This window comes from Gouania willdenowi, chromosome 5, assembly GCF_900634775.1.
Source record: "Gouania willdenowi chromosome 5, fGouWil2.1, whole genome shotgun sequence".
Lineage (NCBI taxonomy): Eukaryota > Metazoa > Chordata > Actinopteri > Blenniiformes > Gobiesocidae > Gouania > Gouania willdenowi.
Genome location: NC_041048.1, coordinates 3820466 through 3839884, shown reverse-complemented (window position 1 = coordinate 3839884; position 19419 = coordinate 3820466). Strand labels below are relative to the sequence as shown.

General features: G+C 35.5%; 2 protein-coding genes across 4 annotated transcripts; one reads left to right on the top strand and one right to left on the bottom strand.

The window, feature by feature from the left end:
• Nucleotides 1-1476: 1476 nt before the first annotated feature.
• On the top strand, nucleotides 1477-13464 carry LOC114462908 (zinc finger protein 665-like). Its single transcript, XM_028446008.1, has 4 exons — nucleotides 1477-1764; nucleotides 3318-3659; nucleotides 4625-5782; nucleotides 11587-13464. The coding sequence occupies exons 1-4, from the start codon at nucleotides 1593-1595 to the stop codon at nucleotides 12786-12788; spliced, it is 2874 nt and encodes a 957-aa protein (XP_028301809.1). The 5' UTR covers nucleotides 1477-1592; the 3' UTR covers nucleotides 12789-13464.
• A 2572-nt stretch (nucleotides 13465-16036) lies between these two features.
• LOC114463105 (zinc finger protein 649-like) lies at nucleotides 16037-19181 on the bottom strand. 3 transcript variants are annotated; one of them, XM_028446368.1, is made up of 3 exons: nucleotides 18897-19181; nucleotides 18641-18823; nucleotides 16037-16934 (listed from the first exon to the last, which is right to left on the bottom strand). In XM_028446368.1, the coding sequence occupies exons 2-3, from the start codon at nucleotides 18819-18821 to the stop codon at nucleotides 16327-16329; spliced, it is 789 nt and encodes a 262-aa protein (XP_028302169.1). In that variant the 5' UTR covers nucleotides 18822-18823; nucleotides 18897-19181; the 3' UTR covers nucleotides 16037-16326. The 3 variants fall into 3 exon arrangements, with proteins under 3 accessions (XP_028302169.1, XP_028302171.1, XP_028302168.1); XM_028446370.1 differs by having other exon boundaries at nucleotides 18641-19020; nucleotides 19098-19119; XM_028446367.1 differs by having other exon boundaries at nucleotides 18641-19181.
• Between the last annotated feature and the right edge of the window lie 238 nt (nucleotides 19182-19419).

Below are 19419 nucleotides of genomic sequence, written 5' to 3'. Positions count from 1 at the left end.
ATATAAAACAAACTTAATGCAAAATATATTAAAAATAGTTAAGTAGTTTAGCATTAAAAAAAAGAAAAAAACATTAAAGGCCTGTTTTCTGTGTTTTCTGCTGATTGGCTGAAATCTTCAAAATGGTAACACCCACATTAAATTATTGTGCATGTTTGAGGCTTAAAGTTGATATAAATTATTTTTCTGGCATGAATTAATAACAAGGTATTATTCTTCAGCTTTAGAGTGACCATATAAAGTGTATTCATGTGATGGGTCGCTATCACTTTAAAGTTACACAACTCATTTAAAAAAATATGAAAACAAAGTTTTCCTTTTTAAAACCTACAATGTTGTATTAATATGTTTGTCCAATGTATTTCTACAGTTACATGTTTTGTTAACGCACCAATATATTAAAATATCAAAATGTGGTAGTTTTGTCTTTTGTCCAACTTTGAAATCAGTCCTAAAAAATAACTGAAAAGTTCAACATCAGTCTCACTGAACCCAGGTATTTCTGTCTGTGTTAAACCTTTGTCTTAAAAATGTCATTTGTTTTAAAACAAGTTTCCTTTACTTTTTCTGATATAATTTCACATAATTTACAAATGTTATTACTTGCAATCAACATACACCCCTTGATCCCTAGAGCAAGACATCCCCAATATCCTTTGGGTTGCACATTGTAGACTGTAGATTATACTGATTTAAATGTGTTTACTTATATTTTTAGCCATTTGTATACACATATGCAATTTCTGAATGATGTTCTTAATTTAATGATAACATAATTGTTCTTATGTTAATATAATTATTGTTTTAGACTATGTTTACAATTGATTTTTGTATGTATTTTGTTGTTTCTTCTTTCACCTTTGCTATAATGTATTTACTTTGGGAGAAACTGTAACAAAAATTAATTCTCTCATGGATTATAAAAGCCATTCTCATATACATTTTAGTTCAACTAAATAGTTAATTTATTCTTGTTTTTGTTGTATTGTTATTTTGTCTTCATATTTTTTTTCTAAAGTGTCTTTTTTAATCAGTTTATATATAAACGGATAATACTTATATATATAATATTTTCAGCATTTTTATACACACATTTAATTTCTTATTGATGTTCTTATTTGTGTCAATATAATTTTTCTTATGTTAATATGATTGTTTTAGACTGTGTTTACATTTTGTTTTTGTCTGTATTTTTGCTGTTATTTGTTTCCCCTTTGCTATAATTTATTTACTTTGGCAAAAAATGTAACTCAAGTTAATTGTCTCATGTCTATAAAAGCCATTCTCGTATACATTTTAGTTTAGTAATAATGTTAATTTATTTTCCTCCTGTTTTTGTTGTGCTGTTATTTTGTCTTCATTTTTTTTTTTTTTTTTTTTCAAGTGTCTTCTCTTCAAATCGGTTTTATTATGAAAAAAAATTAAAAAATCAGCGCAGGAAGTCAGCGTATAACACGAGCACCAGTTGAACCGAAACATGGCACGTTGTCTTCCGGTGGTTTATCGGTGATTCAGTGGATCTACTTTTCTCTGTGTTTTTACGGAGTCTTCAAAAAAATAATAATTTGAAGTCGGTTTTTAGTGACAACCAAATGTCCACAGTGGAAACGCTGAGTCAGCAAACAGGCTCGTCAGATGAAGACATGTTTGATCTGCGTGGAGGAAGAACAGCAGATGATGATGATGATGATGATGATGAGGAAGAACCGTCTGCGTTTACAGCGGAGGAAAAACGATTTAAAGCACAAGACGCTGCATGTAAAGGTTTGCACTTTTCTATGTATTTCCAACTTCCACATTTAACCACTAGAGGCGTCAGAAACAAAGCTGAGCTAAGAGTGAAGAGAAGAAGAAGAAGATAACATTTTTATTTAATTTGATTTATTAAGCAAAAGTGTGCAGTGTATTCAATAAAAGCCCATTCCTGCCAGTAAAAAACAACAAAAAAAAACCCAAAACAAAACCTAGGAAAAGTAACTTTTTACCGATGGGACAAGCGAGATTTCAGAGTGAAAAGGACATTATGAGTTCTCACTTTGAAGGTACGTCATTAATTTTATTAAGCTATTATTTTAATTCAATACACACATTTGAAGGAAGTGCACACGATGGACACTAAACAGTCCAATAAGTGAAGCCGCACTGATCAGCTGAGTTCTTCATTCATTCATTCATTCATTCATTCATTCATTCATTCATTCATTCATTCATTCATATCTTTTCTGAGTTGTTTCTGGGTTTGTTGCTGATGTCAGCACTAATCTCTGCCACTCAGACCATTTCAGGTGGAAGTTCTCGCGAGGCTAGTGACGCCGTTCAGTTTAGTGAGGGATCTTTGAATTATTATTACAATAAAATACGGGATATTTACGGGAAAATACTAATACGGGAAGGTGGCGGGAAAGAGGGGTAAAATATAGGAGTTTCCCGGCCAAAACGGGATACTTGACAGGTATGGTTTTATGTCAGTTATAATCTGATAATATGTCTTACATATAATGTGTTTTAGATTATTTATTTAAAGTTGTTCAAGGCATATTATTACATACGTCATTCGTTTTAATCATTATTCCCACAGAAAACCTTAAAAAGCCAAATGTTTTTAACCTTTTCAAAAAGTTATCACACTTTTTATCAGACTTTAGCTTTTTTAATATATATATATATATATATATATATATATATATATATAAATACTATTTTTTTTTTTCATTTTTGCAAGTTTATTTTGACACTTTTATACAGTTTTTATCCTTTCTTGAATTTTTTTTGGGCCACTTTTCATGTAAATAAGCTAACTTTTGCGCAATAATTTTTTCACGATTGTTTGCTTTTTAAAGCCATGAAATACCACCTGGTTGCTCTTTATTTGCCCATTTCTGGGCCTCAGTTAACTGCTTTTGGCCTGTTTTAGTCTTTCTACACTCTTTGTGCCATGTTTTTTCTACTTTTGGACCATTTTTGAACACTTGCTAACATGTCTGCCTCCACTTGCTTTTCAAAAAAAAAAAAAAAAAAACGTAGCTAACCAAACTGGCCTGCTTCGGGTCAACAAACCCATTTTCACGATTTCTTCCAATCCGTGATCCAGAATCTGAACTAATTACTTTAGAAAAACAGGGCACTGGTTTAAACAATGCTTCATTTTAACTTTATGTTTGTACTCGTATATCTCTCTTTGATCTATTTAATTTGCTTTTATTTGTTGCCTTTAATAAGTGGAGTGTTTTCTAAATATTTCCTCTACATAAAAGCTTTTTCTCAATGTTTTTAACAGGTGTTCATTTTGCATTTTGATTCATTGGCGTTTTCCGCAGATGTGCAGCAGCATCTCAACATTAAAGAGGAACAAATAGAACTCTGGGAAAGTTTGAAGGAAAACTGTCTCTATGAGCCCCGTGAGGTGGACATCATTGCTCTTGTTGTGAAGAGTGAAGATGAAGACGAGGATTTCCCATCCTGCAGTGGAACGGGACAAACTGATGAAGACTGTAAATGTTTACCAAAAACAGAAGGACAGAACTCGGAATCTGTTTCCCAAGATGAAGCTGAAACTGATGATAATAACTGGGAAACAAGGAAAACACGCACGACTAGATGTAAAACTAGTGTGAAATTCAAACTCAGTTCAGAACAGGGTTCTGACTTCTGTTTGGAAGGTAAAAATAATTCTTCAATGTTCAATGTCTGTGGTCAATATTTCATGTTCAAATCAGTGATTAAAACGGAGAGATGTATTATGTAGGGAATTGGTTCTCAACCTTAGGGTCAGGACAATATTTGGGGTTGTGAGACACTGGGAGGTGGTCGTCAGATGACTTCAAGAAACTCAGACTATTTTCTGAAAAATTTGAGGCCATTTTTGCTGATTTTCACCCTTTTACTGCAACTACACCAAACGTGCCATATTTTAACCTATTTCCATCACTTTTTCTTTTCATATTTTGACTCCTTTTAATGCATTTTTGCTACATTACTCCCATTTCTACATCAAATTTCAATACCTTTTCTGCACATTTTTGCCACTTTCAAGACATTTTCTGCACTTATAAACCCTTTCCACCACTTTTCACACCTAATGTTGCATATACAGTAGTTCTATCAATTACAAAACATCTCAGGTGACCCCAATGTTGGAAAACAACTACATTATTGTCACTTTTAACCTCTTTTCACCATTATTCATGCTTATTTTGGCCAATTTAACCACATTCACAATATGCCATGCTTATTATTTGCCATTTTAAACTAATTGTTCCCGTTTTTGACAGTTTTCAGCCAATATTGACACTTTGAAAGTTTTTTACCACTTTTTCTGTCCATTTTCGCCCACTCTAATCTTTTAGCCAATCTCTGTGGTTTTTAAAACCCCATTTCACCACCTTTTCCACCATTTTTGGTCACTTTCATACCATTTTATCTCAGAATTTACATCTTTAAGATGACTATATACTATGGCACAAATAATGATAATAAAACTTCCTGGCTAACAGTGGATATTTTTCAGATGAAGGGGGCGGGGGGTGGGGGGGGGTCTGTGTATATATCGGTATCAGTTATCATATGTAAATGTGAATTTTGCTTTCTTTTTTCCCGTGTGATTGACTGTGTGCTCTTTTCACAGACATGCAACAGGCTTCAGTCAGTGTTGATGTTTTCTGTGATCAGAAAACTCCGCAGCAGCATCTCAACATTAAAGAGAAACTCTGGGAAAGTCAGGATGAACACCATCTCCGTGAGCCGCAGGAGACGGAATTAATTGCTCACGTTGTGAAGAGTGAAGATGAAGACGAGGATTTTCTGTCCTGCGCTGAAATCATGCAAAGACAAACAGATGAAGTTTCACAAAACGTCAGCGCGAGCGATAAACGCTTTCCGTGCAATGTTTGCGGGCAATATTTCACCCTCAAATCAGCGATTAAGATGCACATGAGAGTTCACACTGGGGAGAAACCGTTTGGTTGTGACGTTTGCGGGAAAAGTTTTACCCAAAAGGCAAGCTTGGAAATCCACGCAAGAATCCACACAGGCGAGAAACCCTTCGGCTGTGACGTGTGTGGCAAACGTTTTTATCACAAGACGCACCTCAACTCGCACTCGAAGGTCCACACGGGTGAGAAACCGTTTAGTTGCCACGTTTGCGAGCAAAGTTTTACGCTCAAGTCAAATCTGAAGACACACACCAGAGTCCACACAAGTGAAAAACCTTTTTGTTGCGACGTTTGTGGTCAACGATACACACAAAAAGGAAGCCTCGCATATCACATGAGAGTCCACACCGGAGATAAACCTTATGAATGTGACGTGTGTGGGAAGAGTTTTAACAGCAAGGCTAATCTGAACACACACATTAGCATCCACACGGGGGAGAAATCTTTTTGTTGTGAGATATGTGGGAAATATTTCAACCGCAATACTCAGCTGAAGAGACACATGACGGTTCACACGGGAGAGAAACCATTCAGCTGTGACGTTTGCAGTAAACATTTTAACCGTAAGGCACACCTGAGCATTCACACCAGAGTCCACACAGGGGAGAAACTATTCAATTGCCATATTTGTGGTAAAGGTTACAACGGCAAGACACATCTGAAGGCTCACATGAGCGTACACACAGGAGAGAAACCATTTGGTTGTGGAGTATGTGAGCAAAGATTTAATCTGAAGTCAAATTTAAAGACACACTTGAGAGTGCACACGGGAGAGAAGCCCTTTTCTTGTGGAGTTTGTGGGAAGAGTTATAAAGAAAAAAGGAGTTTGGAAAGCCACATGAAAGTCCACAGTGAATAAAAGTGATTTAAAATGTTCAAACTAATTGATTTTAGATGCTATTGTGCATACCTGTCAAGTTTCGCGTTTTGGCCGGGAAACTCCCGTATTTTACCCCTCTTTCTTGCCATCTTCCCGTATTTTAATGTAATAATTAAAAGGTGCCTTACTAAACTGAACGCTGTTACTAGCCTTAGTGTCGACAGCGGCAACAAACCCGGAAACAACTCAGAAGAGAGATGATGAATGAAGATGTTCCGGCGAAAAAAACAAAGAACTGGTGTAAATATGTTGTAAAATGTGACACAGAGTTCATCTTCCTAAAGACCACCAGGATGTGACACAGTTACACGTTCTGTTAGATTAATAACTGAGATTTTAGCGTAAGTCATCATGAAAAATCAGCCAATCACAAGCTCCACAAATATACACTGCTTTATAAAAGTGTTAAAGAATGTAAAGTCTGTAATAAATGTGTCTAATAAGTCATTAGTGAATACCAGAGAACCATGAGTGAGCATGAGAAATTATCAGAAAATATATAATGAAAATAAAATGTTAATGTCTAACTTAAAGACAAGCAATGTGAAATTAACAGTAAATGTGCAACGTGTTGACTTGTATATAAACTGTAAGTATATTAAATAAACACGTGCTTCATATACACATTTGTTTTTATTTAGTCTGTTTTATAATTTAGGAATTAGGGCTGGGCGATATATTGAGATTCAAGATGTATCGAGTTTTCTATTTTGGTGATATAGAAAACTAATATTTCATATATCATATGAAACAAAATACTAGTTTTAGGAGTTGCTGCTTTTACTTCTCAGAACAACATGTAAAGCTCAGTTAGATGATTAATGAGTGTTACATATTTATCAGCTGTTTGTTAATAAATGTCCCTGTTTGGCATTTTGCATCAACAAATTTATCCCAGAATTGTTTTTCTGGTCAGACTTTATTTGCTAAAATTATTGAGATTTATATCATATATCACCATTTTGAGAAAATATATTGAGCTATGAGTTTTGGTCCATATCACCAGCCCTAGTAGGAATGTTCACAGCATTTTAATGGTAATAAAGGTCGACCTACCAGATTTTAATCACATAATTGTATTTAGTAGGTGGTTGACAAGTGGGTATTTTAGATTTCTTGTACATCTATCTTAAACTATAAGGGATACTGGAGCTTGGTTGGGGGTGGGACGGCTGGTAGTGGGCACCAGAAAATTTCCCTTATTTTCAAATCCAAAACTTGACAGGTATGCTGTTGTGAGTTTCAAAAATGTTTTGCAGTATTGGTTGACAGAGAGGTTCTTAAATAAAACACAAAAACTGAACAAAGAGTACTTTTTTTTTTACATTTAATTTCAAAGGGATCCTTCGCTGTTTATTTCAAATGTTTCCCAAAATGTTCCTGTCGGACATCTTTAAAAAACGACAAGATTTTGTTTCTCTGTAAGATATTTTTCAGATCTTCTAATAAGAATAACTGGAATATTTGGTGACACATTTGCAGGAACAGAGAAGAATTGGTTAAATGTATTTGTAGTCTATATATATATATATATATAGGCTGTCAGTTTAATGAGTTAATTGCAATTAATTAATTACAGAAGAAAATAACGCACAAAAAAATAAATCTCTTTTTCGCACCCCAAACAGCACGGAACCTTTCTCATTGCCCGTGTTGCCAGTATACTCATAATACTGATGCACCGTTACAATGGTAGGACTTAAGGAGAAGTCTTTGTGTGTGTTAATTTTAGTTAAAGCACACCAGATGGAAAACTAAAGCTCAGTTGTGTGCAAATTGTGCAAGAAAGAGTTTATGAATCAGCAGAGGTTTTCCACTTCAATGCTAACTATGTAGCAGCTAGCACAGACAGCGGTGCTCCGGACGTCGCCCATACAATCCACACTGGACAAGATGACAGGGTTCAGAGCCAAAAGGAATGTCAGTGAGTGACAAATGAACAAAGTCCCTGTATAAATGGTGTGGGCCTACTAATGCTAGAAGTGATTAATTGATGTTAGTACAGTACTTAATTTTGTGATGAACAATGTTATTTTTGATGTGCTACAGTAATTTACAGCACTGTGATTATGGGTCTGTTTTATTTATTATATATTATCTGATGGAGAGAAAAAGCAAGTTTAGTGTATTAGTCATAAAAGTCTTCTTATATATTATACTGTTTATCATGTGCTAATTTATAGCACTACATGTGTTGTACAAATGTTTTATTTCATTTGTATTTGTTTTTATTATTTGTAGATTTGACTAAAGTACAGATCACTATTTCCCCAATATCTGCAATTTTTTCTTTTTTCTTATGAATTTAATATTTTGATAGTGCTTCAGATGACTTTTGTTGTAATTTACACTATGTACAGTAAATTAAGTTGAATTGAATTGAATCGAATTGATGGTCTAAACTAAAGGTGTTAGCAGCCCTTGGGTCTAGTCTCACATACAGAGGAATGTAAATAGTTCAGGTTTGTTAAAAACAATAAATGACTTTATAAAGTCACTTTGTTACAATGTTTTGATTTGCCACAATAATGTAATTTAAATGAAAAAACCTCAAGTTGAGGGCGTTTTTCAGCAATTTTTAGGAGAAATTAAAAAAAAAATAGATTAATTAATCACAGAGCATAATGAATTATCACAAAATGTTTTAATCTATTAACAGCACTAATATATCCTATAAATATTTTTTAAAAAATTAGATATTCCAACATAAATCCAACTGAAAACAACCACAACTACAAAATCCAAATACTTAACTATACAAAAATAAATAAATAAATGGTAATTTATGAACAACACATTATTTAGGATTACAACTGAACATTTTAAATGCTCTTATTCCCACAATTTTCAACCACAACTCTTACAAAAAACAAACTCTAAATACACTGTTTAATATATATATATATATATATATATATATATATATATATATATATATATATATATATATATATATATATATATATATATAAATAAACTAATATGTAACTATTTGGGGCAAATTCAGTGAAAACACGACTGACAACATTTACTGACTGAGAAAAAGAACATTTTTTTCTCCATAAATGCAACGCGGGGCTACTGGTACGGAGGAAACGGAAGTCAGACATTGAATAACTCGTTCACTAAATAAACTATAACATCATCCAATTCAACTTTATTTATATAGCGCAAATTACAACAAAGGTCATCTCGAGCGCATCCGTTCCCAGAGCCTTTAGCTTAGCTTTTAGCCTCTTTAGCTCAACAAGGATCATCTTTCTAACGTTGTGCCTTTAGTTTAAACACTGAAACAAGCGGGTTTTAGTGCACAAAAAACAACATGTCGACACCGGAAGCCACTAGACAGCAAACAGACTCCTCAGCGGAAGACAAGCTGCACAAGTTATTAGGTTTGTGTTTTTTATTAATTAATTATAAAATTATTAATGGCTAAAATGAAGTGTGCCACGAAGGTTCCCTAAACTGCACCATAAATGACTTAATCCATTACGGTAAATGCGTTCCACCGTTGTGACATTCTTGATTCAGTCATGTGCAACTGGCGGCCCGGGAGCCACATGCGGCTCTCGTTCCAAATTTGTGCGGCCCTCAGAGTAAATGTACAAAAATGGGAGAAAACGCACAAAAAATTGGGCCGGATCTTGCCGGAGCAGGATCCTGCACCAGATTTTGACCGGCACTTATTTGATTGGATCTAGCACCTCCTTAAAAACTTGTTCACTTTTAGGCGTTTAACTAACTTTTGAAGTATTATATTTGGACAGCTGCCTTTTTTTTGTTGTTGAAATTACTGGAAATGTCATTGTAAACACAAAACTGAATGTAGCCACGCCCCCACGCTACAAGGGTGATTTTGTGCAAAAATTGTTTCTTTGTCAGCACTGAAGATGGTAGAAAATAGCTAAAAAAAAAGAGCTTCTTTTTTTTTTGCTAGTTTGACAAATAAAAAGTGCAGGAACTACACCCGGCGTTTGCTCCGGGACCTGATGATTTACAGATTAAACACTGCTGCATTCCATCACCCGGAAACACTTGGATACCAGTTTATTTTTTTAAATTTTGAAATGTAATTTGTTTTTATTAAAATCATAGTACAGGGGTGGTCAATCACAAAGCAACATCACAATTACAGGCATAATTACTATTTCACATGATCGGAATGCAGTAGTTTTTCCATCACATTGTTAATATTATATTATATATCTGTGATCTGTAACTAACATTTTACATTGATGAATAATAATTCACAGTACACTTTTGTTAAAGCTGCACATAATTACTTTAACCCTCCTATTATCTTCAAATATTTCTAACACATTATACTCTTGGGGTCAGTCTGATCCCAGGGATATTTGCCTCCACAAAAATTATTTTCAGAAAATTGTTGACCAAGTCTTTGTGTCAGGCACTTTGTTTATTTGTTAAATAAATGCATTTGTATATAAATATGAATGAAACCTTTACCTGTGCTCTAGCGCCACCATCAGGCAAAAGTTTTAAATTAGAATTGATTTATCTTGAATAGTTCAAAAGTATCAACTCTGCAATTGCAGGTGTGGGAACGTAAGGTCACACACAGACAGACAGGTTTTACACAGCAAAAACAGCTTGGAGTCAAATTGACCCCAGAGGCTCACCAATGCATGCAGCACATTGAAATAATATCATCATTTTAATTTTATGCTTAATCAATTGTACCATTCAAATTAAGAAATGTAATGAAATATGAAGCAAAAAACCCAAAGTCAAGTATTATTTTTTGACTGATAAACAGTGAATGGGGTCAAATTGACCCCAAGGATAATGGGAGGGTTAAATAAATGTTTGGGTGCGTCTGAATAGTACCTCCTATCTCCTTTCCTATCCACTTTTCTTTAACCCCCAGAAGTGTTTAAGTGGCGTCCATGATAAGGAGCATTCCAGTTCTCTAAAAACTAAGGAAAGGAGGTTCAGTCAGTGCTTCCTTTATAACCTCCTTTAGCCTAGGAAACACTGATTGATCCTTTACCAAAGGAGACCACATAATGCTGTCCCACAATTCCTTGCAGACGCGCTCATCAGAGCGTTCACGGAAAGTCACAAAGACAGAAAAGGGACGGATATCATGTAAGTTACCTATGCAATAATAGGCCATGAACAACTTTAAATGATCTAAAACCCATATATTATTACATGTTAGTCATATTATCAAACAGAGCAATTTTAGCCACATTATGTTCTAATTCAACATATTTAATCCACCTAGGAATGCTTTGTGTGGTCGCACATGTGTGTGTCTACAACGTTTTGGAGGCCTATATCCTGCATAAATGTAACAATTTCATAAAATCTTACTCATTTTGGATTAATGATGATTTGTGAGTGGAAGGTGAGTGTGAGCCACTTTTCCTTTGATTTACATTCAAACCTTGTGATATTTGAGATTATATCAGCGGTTAGAGGCACAGGGGAAAGGGTTTTAAATGTGCTTTTAATCCTTTTTAGGAAATGTGTAGTTTTTTCACCATGGTAGACGTCACTAACCTTCGCCACCGTCATATTATTACGTCACTTAGTGGAAGTGTGTCTGTTTGTCAAAACAACGTGTTGACCTTTCCCTAACTCCTTTAGGAACTATCCTACCACCTTTCCTTAATGCTGTGACGTCAACCCTGGGGGTTAAGGAAATTTGAATATTAGGACTCGGAGATAGGAGGGACTCTTCGAACGCATCCCTTGAATCCAATATTTTTTGGTTCTGTAATGTTTTTTTTTTTTTTGTGATTTCTGCAGACGTCCAAATAAAGGAGGAACTTGTTCAGAAGCAGCAGGAGACGGACGTCATTGCTGTGATTGTAAAGAGTGAAGATGAAGACGAGGAGTTTCACTTTTATCAGCCATTGAGACAAAGTGAAGGAAACGACGAAGAAGAACTTTCAACTATTGGAGAAAACGGTGAAGAATCGAAAGCTGAACGGAACGTGGATCCGAAATGTATTGAGATAATTGCAGAATCTTCTGAGGCGAAATATAGTAACCATGGTGACTATGATGATGATGATATTAGGCTGGAATCTGAGTTTGACGCGAAAGATACAATTAAAGACAATCTTCAAACAGATGGAATGACTACAGTCCACATCGATAAGCTTCCTTTCAGTTGTGATGTCTGTGGAAAAAACTTAGCTCGAAAGTGGAACTTGAAGACCCACATGCGGGTGCATACGGGAGAGAAACCCTTTGGCTGTGACGTGTGTGGAAAATCCTTTAACTGCAAGTCCAACCTGAAGAGTCACTCCAGGATCCACACGGGAGAGAAACCTTTTAGTTGTGATGTCTGCGAACAAGGTTTCACGCGGAAGATGAGTCTGAAGGAGCACGTCAGTGTTCACACGGGAGAGAAACCCTACGGTTGCCACGTGTGCGGTAAACGTTTCAAATACAAATTGAATCTGAAGATGCACGTGAGAACCCACACGGGAGAAAAACCTTACAATTGCGATGTTTGTAGGAAATGTTTCATGAACAAGATTAGTCTGAAGACGCACATGAGCGTCCACACGGGGGAGAAACCATTCTGCTGTGACGTCTGTAGCGAGCGGTTTACTCGAAAGACCTACCTGAAAACCCACATGAACGTCCACACGGAAGAGAAACCCTTTCATTGCAACATTTGTAGGAAAGATTTCAAACGCAAGGAACACCTGAAAACGCACACAAGAGTTCACACGAGAGAGAAACCGTTTGGTTGTGACATCTGTGGTCAGAGTTTTGCTCAAAAGACAACTCTAGAGGGGCACATGAGAGTTCACACTGGAGAGAAACCCCTGCGCTGTCACATCTGTGGGAAACATTTCAGTCACAGGAGCAACCTGAGCAGACACATGAACGTCCACACGGGAGAGAAACCCTTTAGCTGTAACATTTGTGGTCAACGGTTTAAACAGAAAATAAACGTACAAGGTCACATGAGAATTCATAATTCTCACGCATGAGAGAACCCCTTTGGTTGTTAGCGAATGGGGTTCAGTGAAAACAAATTATGAAAAGAGTAAATAAGCAATAATGTCAGGGTTCTCGCCAGCGCTGTTGAGCGTAGGGGCTCCCGATGTTGTCATTTTTATCCCCTATGGAGTGATTTTCTGTAGTTTTTTCCTTTTTTAATCGGTACCTTTGTAATAATTGTTGCACACTTGGACACAAAAGGGACTTCCAGGCGCACATGGATTGTTTAAACTCTCTTTTTATTCTGATTAACCGAGAAACACATCAGCCGCGATTTGCTTGGATGCTCCCGTCTTCACCTGAGAACCCCTTGAGCTACTTAGCTGCCCCCGACGGTGCCTGTCTGCATCCTGCCCTTGGTAACCGTAATCACGCGCACCGATGTGAGTACCGCATGGATCAAACGTGTTCGGGCTTAAAGAGACATCGGCTTCATTTGGGTCAGACGGGTTCGGGCTCTGGTCTTTTTTCGGCCCGATTAAAACTCTACTGTGTGCATCCTGTGCTTTATTACCCATAATCACCAACCATTATAAAGACTGAGCTCTGTGTGTGTGTGTGTGTGTTTTCATTGAAATTTGAAAGGCGCGTCTTGGAATCAGTCTTTTGAATGACATGTTATTTCTTGTCTCTACAGTGTGTGTTAGTATTTATTAGTGGAGGACCTATACCAAGCATGAGTAACTATAATTACATTCATCATCACCTTCACCAATTCAACAAATTACTTTCAGCTTTAAAGTAAGGCTGGAACATAGATAAGAAAACACATAACTTTAGTATAAATTAAACGTTTTCCTTGCCAGTCACACAAACCCCTTATGCTGTGAAAAATCCCGGTGAGAACCCTGAATATGTTCTTTTTTTTCCCAGGAAATTTGATCTCCTGAGTCCTAACATGTTTCGACAGCCAACTATCAGTCTTCCTCAGAGGCATCTAGGGAAAGATTGCTGCCCAGACAGAACTAGATGCCTCTGTGGAAGACTGGCAGTTGAAACATCTCAAATTTACCTGAATAGATGAAATCTTAACATATCACCTTTTTAAAAAAGACAAAATTAACTTGCTGGAATTAGGAAATGAGCAAGAAGGTGTACAGGAGTGAAAATATTTGTTTACATTTTTTTTTCTTCTTTTATTTCACATGAATTCTAAAAATACACAAAGGATGGAAACCCTTTGGTTGTGTGGTTTATGAAACATTTTTAACAAAGTGGTAATCGGGACATGATGGTATTTGTTGTAATAAATTATTTGACTGGAAGTAATTTCTTATGACGTGCACAAGAACGTTGGGATTGCAACATTAAATAATTTAATGGTAAATAATCTGTGAATTTGTGTGAAAAATAATGAACAAGTGTGAATCCATAAAAATGAAAAAAATTTTCATTAAAAGTAATTACTGAAAATATTCAATTTTACAACATCCCAAATCTTTTTATCCATGATTTAAAAAAAACAATAAATTAAATAGTTTTGGGGAAATAATATTTTAAATGAGTGATAATTCCAGACATAAGAAAAATAATTAGATGATTTTTATAATTATTTTTGATTGATTGATAGAAAATCACTTTCTTTCATGAGACTAGTAAATATTTTAAAAGAAACTTTTTTTTGAGTGATTATCAAATGTTTTATATTATTGCTATTATGATTATTGCATTACTTGAATTACATAGAAATTGTATTGTTTGTATACCTGGAGCTGTAACAAAAATAATTTCCCCCTGGGATTATTAAAGTGATTCTGATTCTGAAATATTACAATATATACTTTAAAATAATGTATTTTTTGTAACTACGCACCAGAACCATAAAGAATGAAAATCAAGGATTGTAATAAACATTTATTGACGCTTAGAAACTTTTTAGCTTCTGAAGATTTTTATTAAAATGTCTATACGGTGCTTTTATTAAATGTTCTTTTAATTTGATTTAAGATTTGTTTTTCTAACTGAATGCGTCATATCAATTTTCTAACACTAGAGGGCAGTGTAAGGTTATAGTTTGGGAAACATTTTCTCTTTCTGAAAATGAAACTTAAATTCAGTGTTGTTGAGTTATATAATACTAAAAATAATAATACATAAAATAATAATGATAAATACAAGTCTGATTATAAATACAGGGGAAAAAAATAAAAATTGTATATATCTTTCTATCATTTGGGTATGTTTTTGCCCTCATTTATGTGTTTCATTCATTTGGTCTGTTTTTGTTGTCCTTTACTGTGTTTTTGACGTGATTTTCACTCAGGAGTGACGGACGCAGAAAACTCAGTTGCCCGTGCTTGTTATGGATCTTTTACAATGAGTTAGTTTGACTGAAAATTTAGTGGTCCTGTTTTTAATACTCAAAAAAAAAAAAAAAAAAATACTGCACTAAAATCTTGTTTTATATTTCTTTGTTTGGATTGTGGTGAAATCTGCATTTAAATCTTTAAGTCAAATTTAGTTTTCAGTTGTGATTATTTTTATTTACTTTTGAAATGAACTAAACTAGAACCTGTTAAGAGTGTTTCATTGTTTTTTTACACAGCAAAAAAACAAAAAACAAAAAACCAAACACGGTCAAATGGTGAATATGTTTTATAATCCAGTCAACAAAACAAAAAAAGGGAAAATTGTGGGGGTAAAAAACCCAGTTTGATTTAAAAAAAAAAAAAAAAAAACATTTGGTAAAACAAAAAGGTTTGAGCCTTTTTTTTTTAGTTACACAGAATTTCTAACAACCTTTTCTGGTTTGAACTCGGCAGCTTTTCTTTCTCAAATAAAGGTAATTAATCCTAAAAACTGACCAAAGAATCGTTTGAATAAAGTCTTCATTGAGTGCAGTGGATTTTACTCATTTGATCTCAAGTTTTTTTTTTTTTTTACCCATTTAACAGTCTTCTTACATTACACCTAATTACTTCATGCCCTCTTTCACTTTGCTTTGATTACAATCCAGGAGTAATATGTATATAGATTTTAATTTTGTTTCTTTTTTAATTTCCAATTATTTCATTGTCTTTTGATAATTTTTACATACTTTGGATATTATTTTTCCTCATATAGAAAAGTTTAATTGTGTATTTTGTCTTTGTAAGCTCTTATTTTGAAACACTTTCTTTTTAGTGAAAGAAGTGGAACTCTAATGAAGTCCTTTGAGCTTTGCTCCCACCTTGCACTTTTAATGTTGAAATTAAATGAACAAATGAAGTCAAACACAAATAGACAATGGAGTTCAACATAATCCGAACAGCACTTTATTTCACTTTCACCACACTAAATATGTACAAAAAAAGCAAAAACTGCATCACGTTCGTCTTCACAAAATTCACCACCAGGTTTATATCCAAAGTTTCCAAGTTTCTCTTTCATAATTCAAGGAAACAATAACATGTCATTCATAAGTAATCATAATGTGTTTCTGCAAATGTTCCCTGAGAGTTAAACATTTCCAACAAACGTCACAGCTGAAAGGTTTTTCTCATCGTGTGGTTTTCAGATCGTCTTTGCTCCAAACGTCAAAGTGCGTTTCTACGAGCTCTTCTTGCAATTGAGACCTTTATTCGGGACGCTGCATCCAAATGGTTTCTCTTCTTCGTGGATTCTCATGTGCGCATCTTGGCTGTGCTTCCGAGTAAAGCTTTTACCACAAATGTCACAACCGAAGAGTTTCTCTCCTTTGTGGATCGTCTTGTGTGTCCTCAGATTCGACTTGTTCCGGAATTTTTTGCCACAAACGATGCAAACGAAGTTTTTTTTCTTTTTGCCAGTGTGTTTACTCGATGTGGTCGTGCTTTTCAGTTCCCGGTTACCGTCAATAACCTCAGTGTCATCTTCAGAATCAGAAGAATGTCCCCACCAGCTGCCGTCGTCGCTACATTCCATGTCGGACGAGTCTGTTCCCGTTCCGTCTGTGTTATCAGCTGCTGCTTGTTCACTCTTTTCTTTGGGACGCTCGTCCAGGTTTGGCTTCTCTAGTCCCTTTTTCTTACTCTTATGCTTAGTCGTCTGCGCACAACGCTGGTTTCTCTCACCGAGTTCCTTCTGTCGCTCCTTTTCGTGGAGACGCTCTGGGTCAGTCGGCCCAACTCTACTCCTCCATCCACGGAGCCCGTTAGTGGCCAACAGCTGTTTCACATCTGGGGAAAAACAGAAGAAAACAAGCATAAGTATATGAATCGACATTTTCACATTTTACTGATGTAAAGCATACACGTATGGGTAGAATGGGAATGTATATCACAGCGGGGCCACAAACGTGATTGTATCAGGTCAACATTCATGTCAGCATTAGAAGAATGACCAGAGCATTAATACAGGAAATAAAGAGCTTGTTATTTTATAGTTTTTCCTGTTGTTTTAATGTACTTTTGTTATGCTGTCAGTTTTTCTTGGCACTCTGTGTAATTTTGTAGTCATTTTGTGTATTTTAGTTGTGTTTTTGTTGTCATTTAAGCGTATGCTACATGGCTGGATAATTATACCCTGGATTTATCTCCATTAGCGGGTTCACCACACCAAACATTCCCTGTCAGAGAGAAGCTGTCCTACAAAGTTTGATAACAACACGCTAATTTAAGCCAAGTGATTTCAGCCTGGCTACATGCACTCTCCCATAAAAGGGGTGGAGATTGCAGCGTCTGACCAATCACTACAACGGAGAAACCTGGCAGAGCAACATTTTTCAAAATGGAGGGACAGCCTATGATTTTGAACAAATATAATGGATTCAAAATCGTGATGACAGCGAAGAGCAACACTCTTAGTGCAGCGCACACCAAGAGGGATCGGTTAGGAGGCGGAGCTTTTATACTCGCTCAGATCAGATCCACTTTATAACGGTCCCGACCAGGTTAGGTGTTGAGCTTAAGTTTAAAATTATGAATAATTAAAATCCATAATTCAGACCAAAAACAACACTGTTGTTACCAGAAAAGGCAGGAATGAAAAAACACAGGCAGGAAGTTGCTGACACTGAGATTATTTATGATATTAATCCATTGGATGATAGACAGCGATCTGATCAGTTAAACTTTATTACAACACACACATGTTTCTATTCAGGTAGATCTCTATTTATTACACACACTGGGATGAGAGCACATTGTTTCACTGTAGTATGTTCCTGCTGATGCTGTCAGCCTCACTATAGCGTATGAATGAATGAATAACTTCACCCATTCATGCATCCTGCAGCTGACTGTAGATCAGTCCATCAGATATAAATCTATATCTTTCCTAAATGGTAAATGAAATGATTGCATTTATCCATTAATAATCTTTCTTTCCTAAACGCAGCTGTCAGATCTGCAGCAACCAGTATCTTCTAACGATGGGCAGGTCGTTTTATAAGAGAACTGATTGGTCAGGAGGCGGGGCTTCAACACTCGCTCAGATCAAAACCTGTTCCCTACCAGGTTAGTCGTTCAGCCTAAGTTGCCATGGTGATTTAGCTCAGTAAGACATTAGCGAGCTTCGATGGACAGCACACACTGATTAAATCCAGGAAGTTAGCACGATAAGAGGTAATCCAGCTTCCTTTTTTTTTTTGTCATTTTGTGTATTTTTCTTGTCATTTTTTGTTTCTTGGGCCTTTTTGTATTTTCATGTGTATTTTGGAGATTATTTGAGTATTTTTGTTGTTTTGTTTGTATTTTTTTTCTTTCTTTCACAATGTCTGCTTCTGTTATACATTGTTTGCTTTGAGAAAAAACTATATCTATGTTTTGCATTTTCCTTACTGGTCCGTGGCCACCCCAGTAAAACGGATTTGTACACGCCACTGGTTATTATTAACCCTCTAAAAAACATAATCACAGTGTAAAAAGGAGTAAAGTGCACAAACCGAGCCTGTGAAGACGAACTTTCGGGCTGAACGCAGCATCGAGGAGTCGCAGTCTGTGTTTGGAAGCTTCGAACTCACACTTTTCCTTCTTTTCTTCTTTAGTTTTTGTTAAAAACGAGTCTTCAGCTGAAGAATCGATCTGTTCCTTTAACAGGTGGATCAAAGTATCCAGTCTCGACATCTCTAGAGCACAAAAAACCCCGACAACTTATGTCTTTAATTCCTCAGAAGAACGAAGAAAACATTAAAAACACACCTTCTGTGTCGGTGTGTTCCTCACGAGGCCGCAGCTTGAAGAAGTCCTTGTTTTTAACTCGGAATGGTTGGTTTAGTTGATGGTTTAAGTCGTTTTTATCCAACTCCTGTTGGAGAAGTCATTGCTAAAGAAAAATAATGAGAAATGCATCAGGACAAATCCATGGAATTTAAAGTTCACAAAACTGGAACTCAAACACACGTCGGTGTAGCGTCAAAGTGTGTAACCCTTCACATTTGGTGATCGCAAGGGGCGCCGTTTTATGACGTGTTGAGAGCGACAACACCAAACCGGAAGTTTGTCACAAGTAACGCCCGATGAACCGGAACACAAAACATAAAGTATTTATTATTATTATTATTATTATTATTATTATTATTATTATTATTATTATTATTATTATTATTAATTAACAAGCAAGATAACATGCAACAATATTCTTCAGTTATACATCAATGGACAGCATTTACAAACATGAACTAAATACACCACCAAATACATTTCAGCAACCGAAACATGAGAA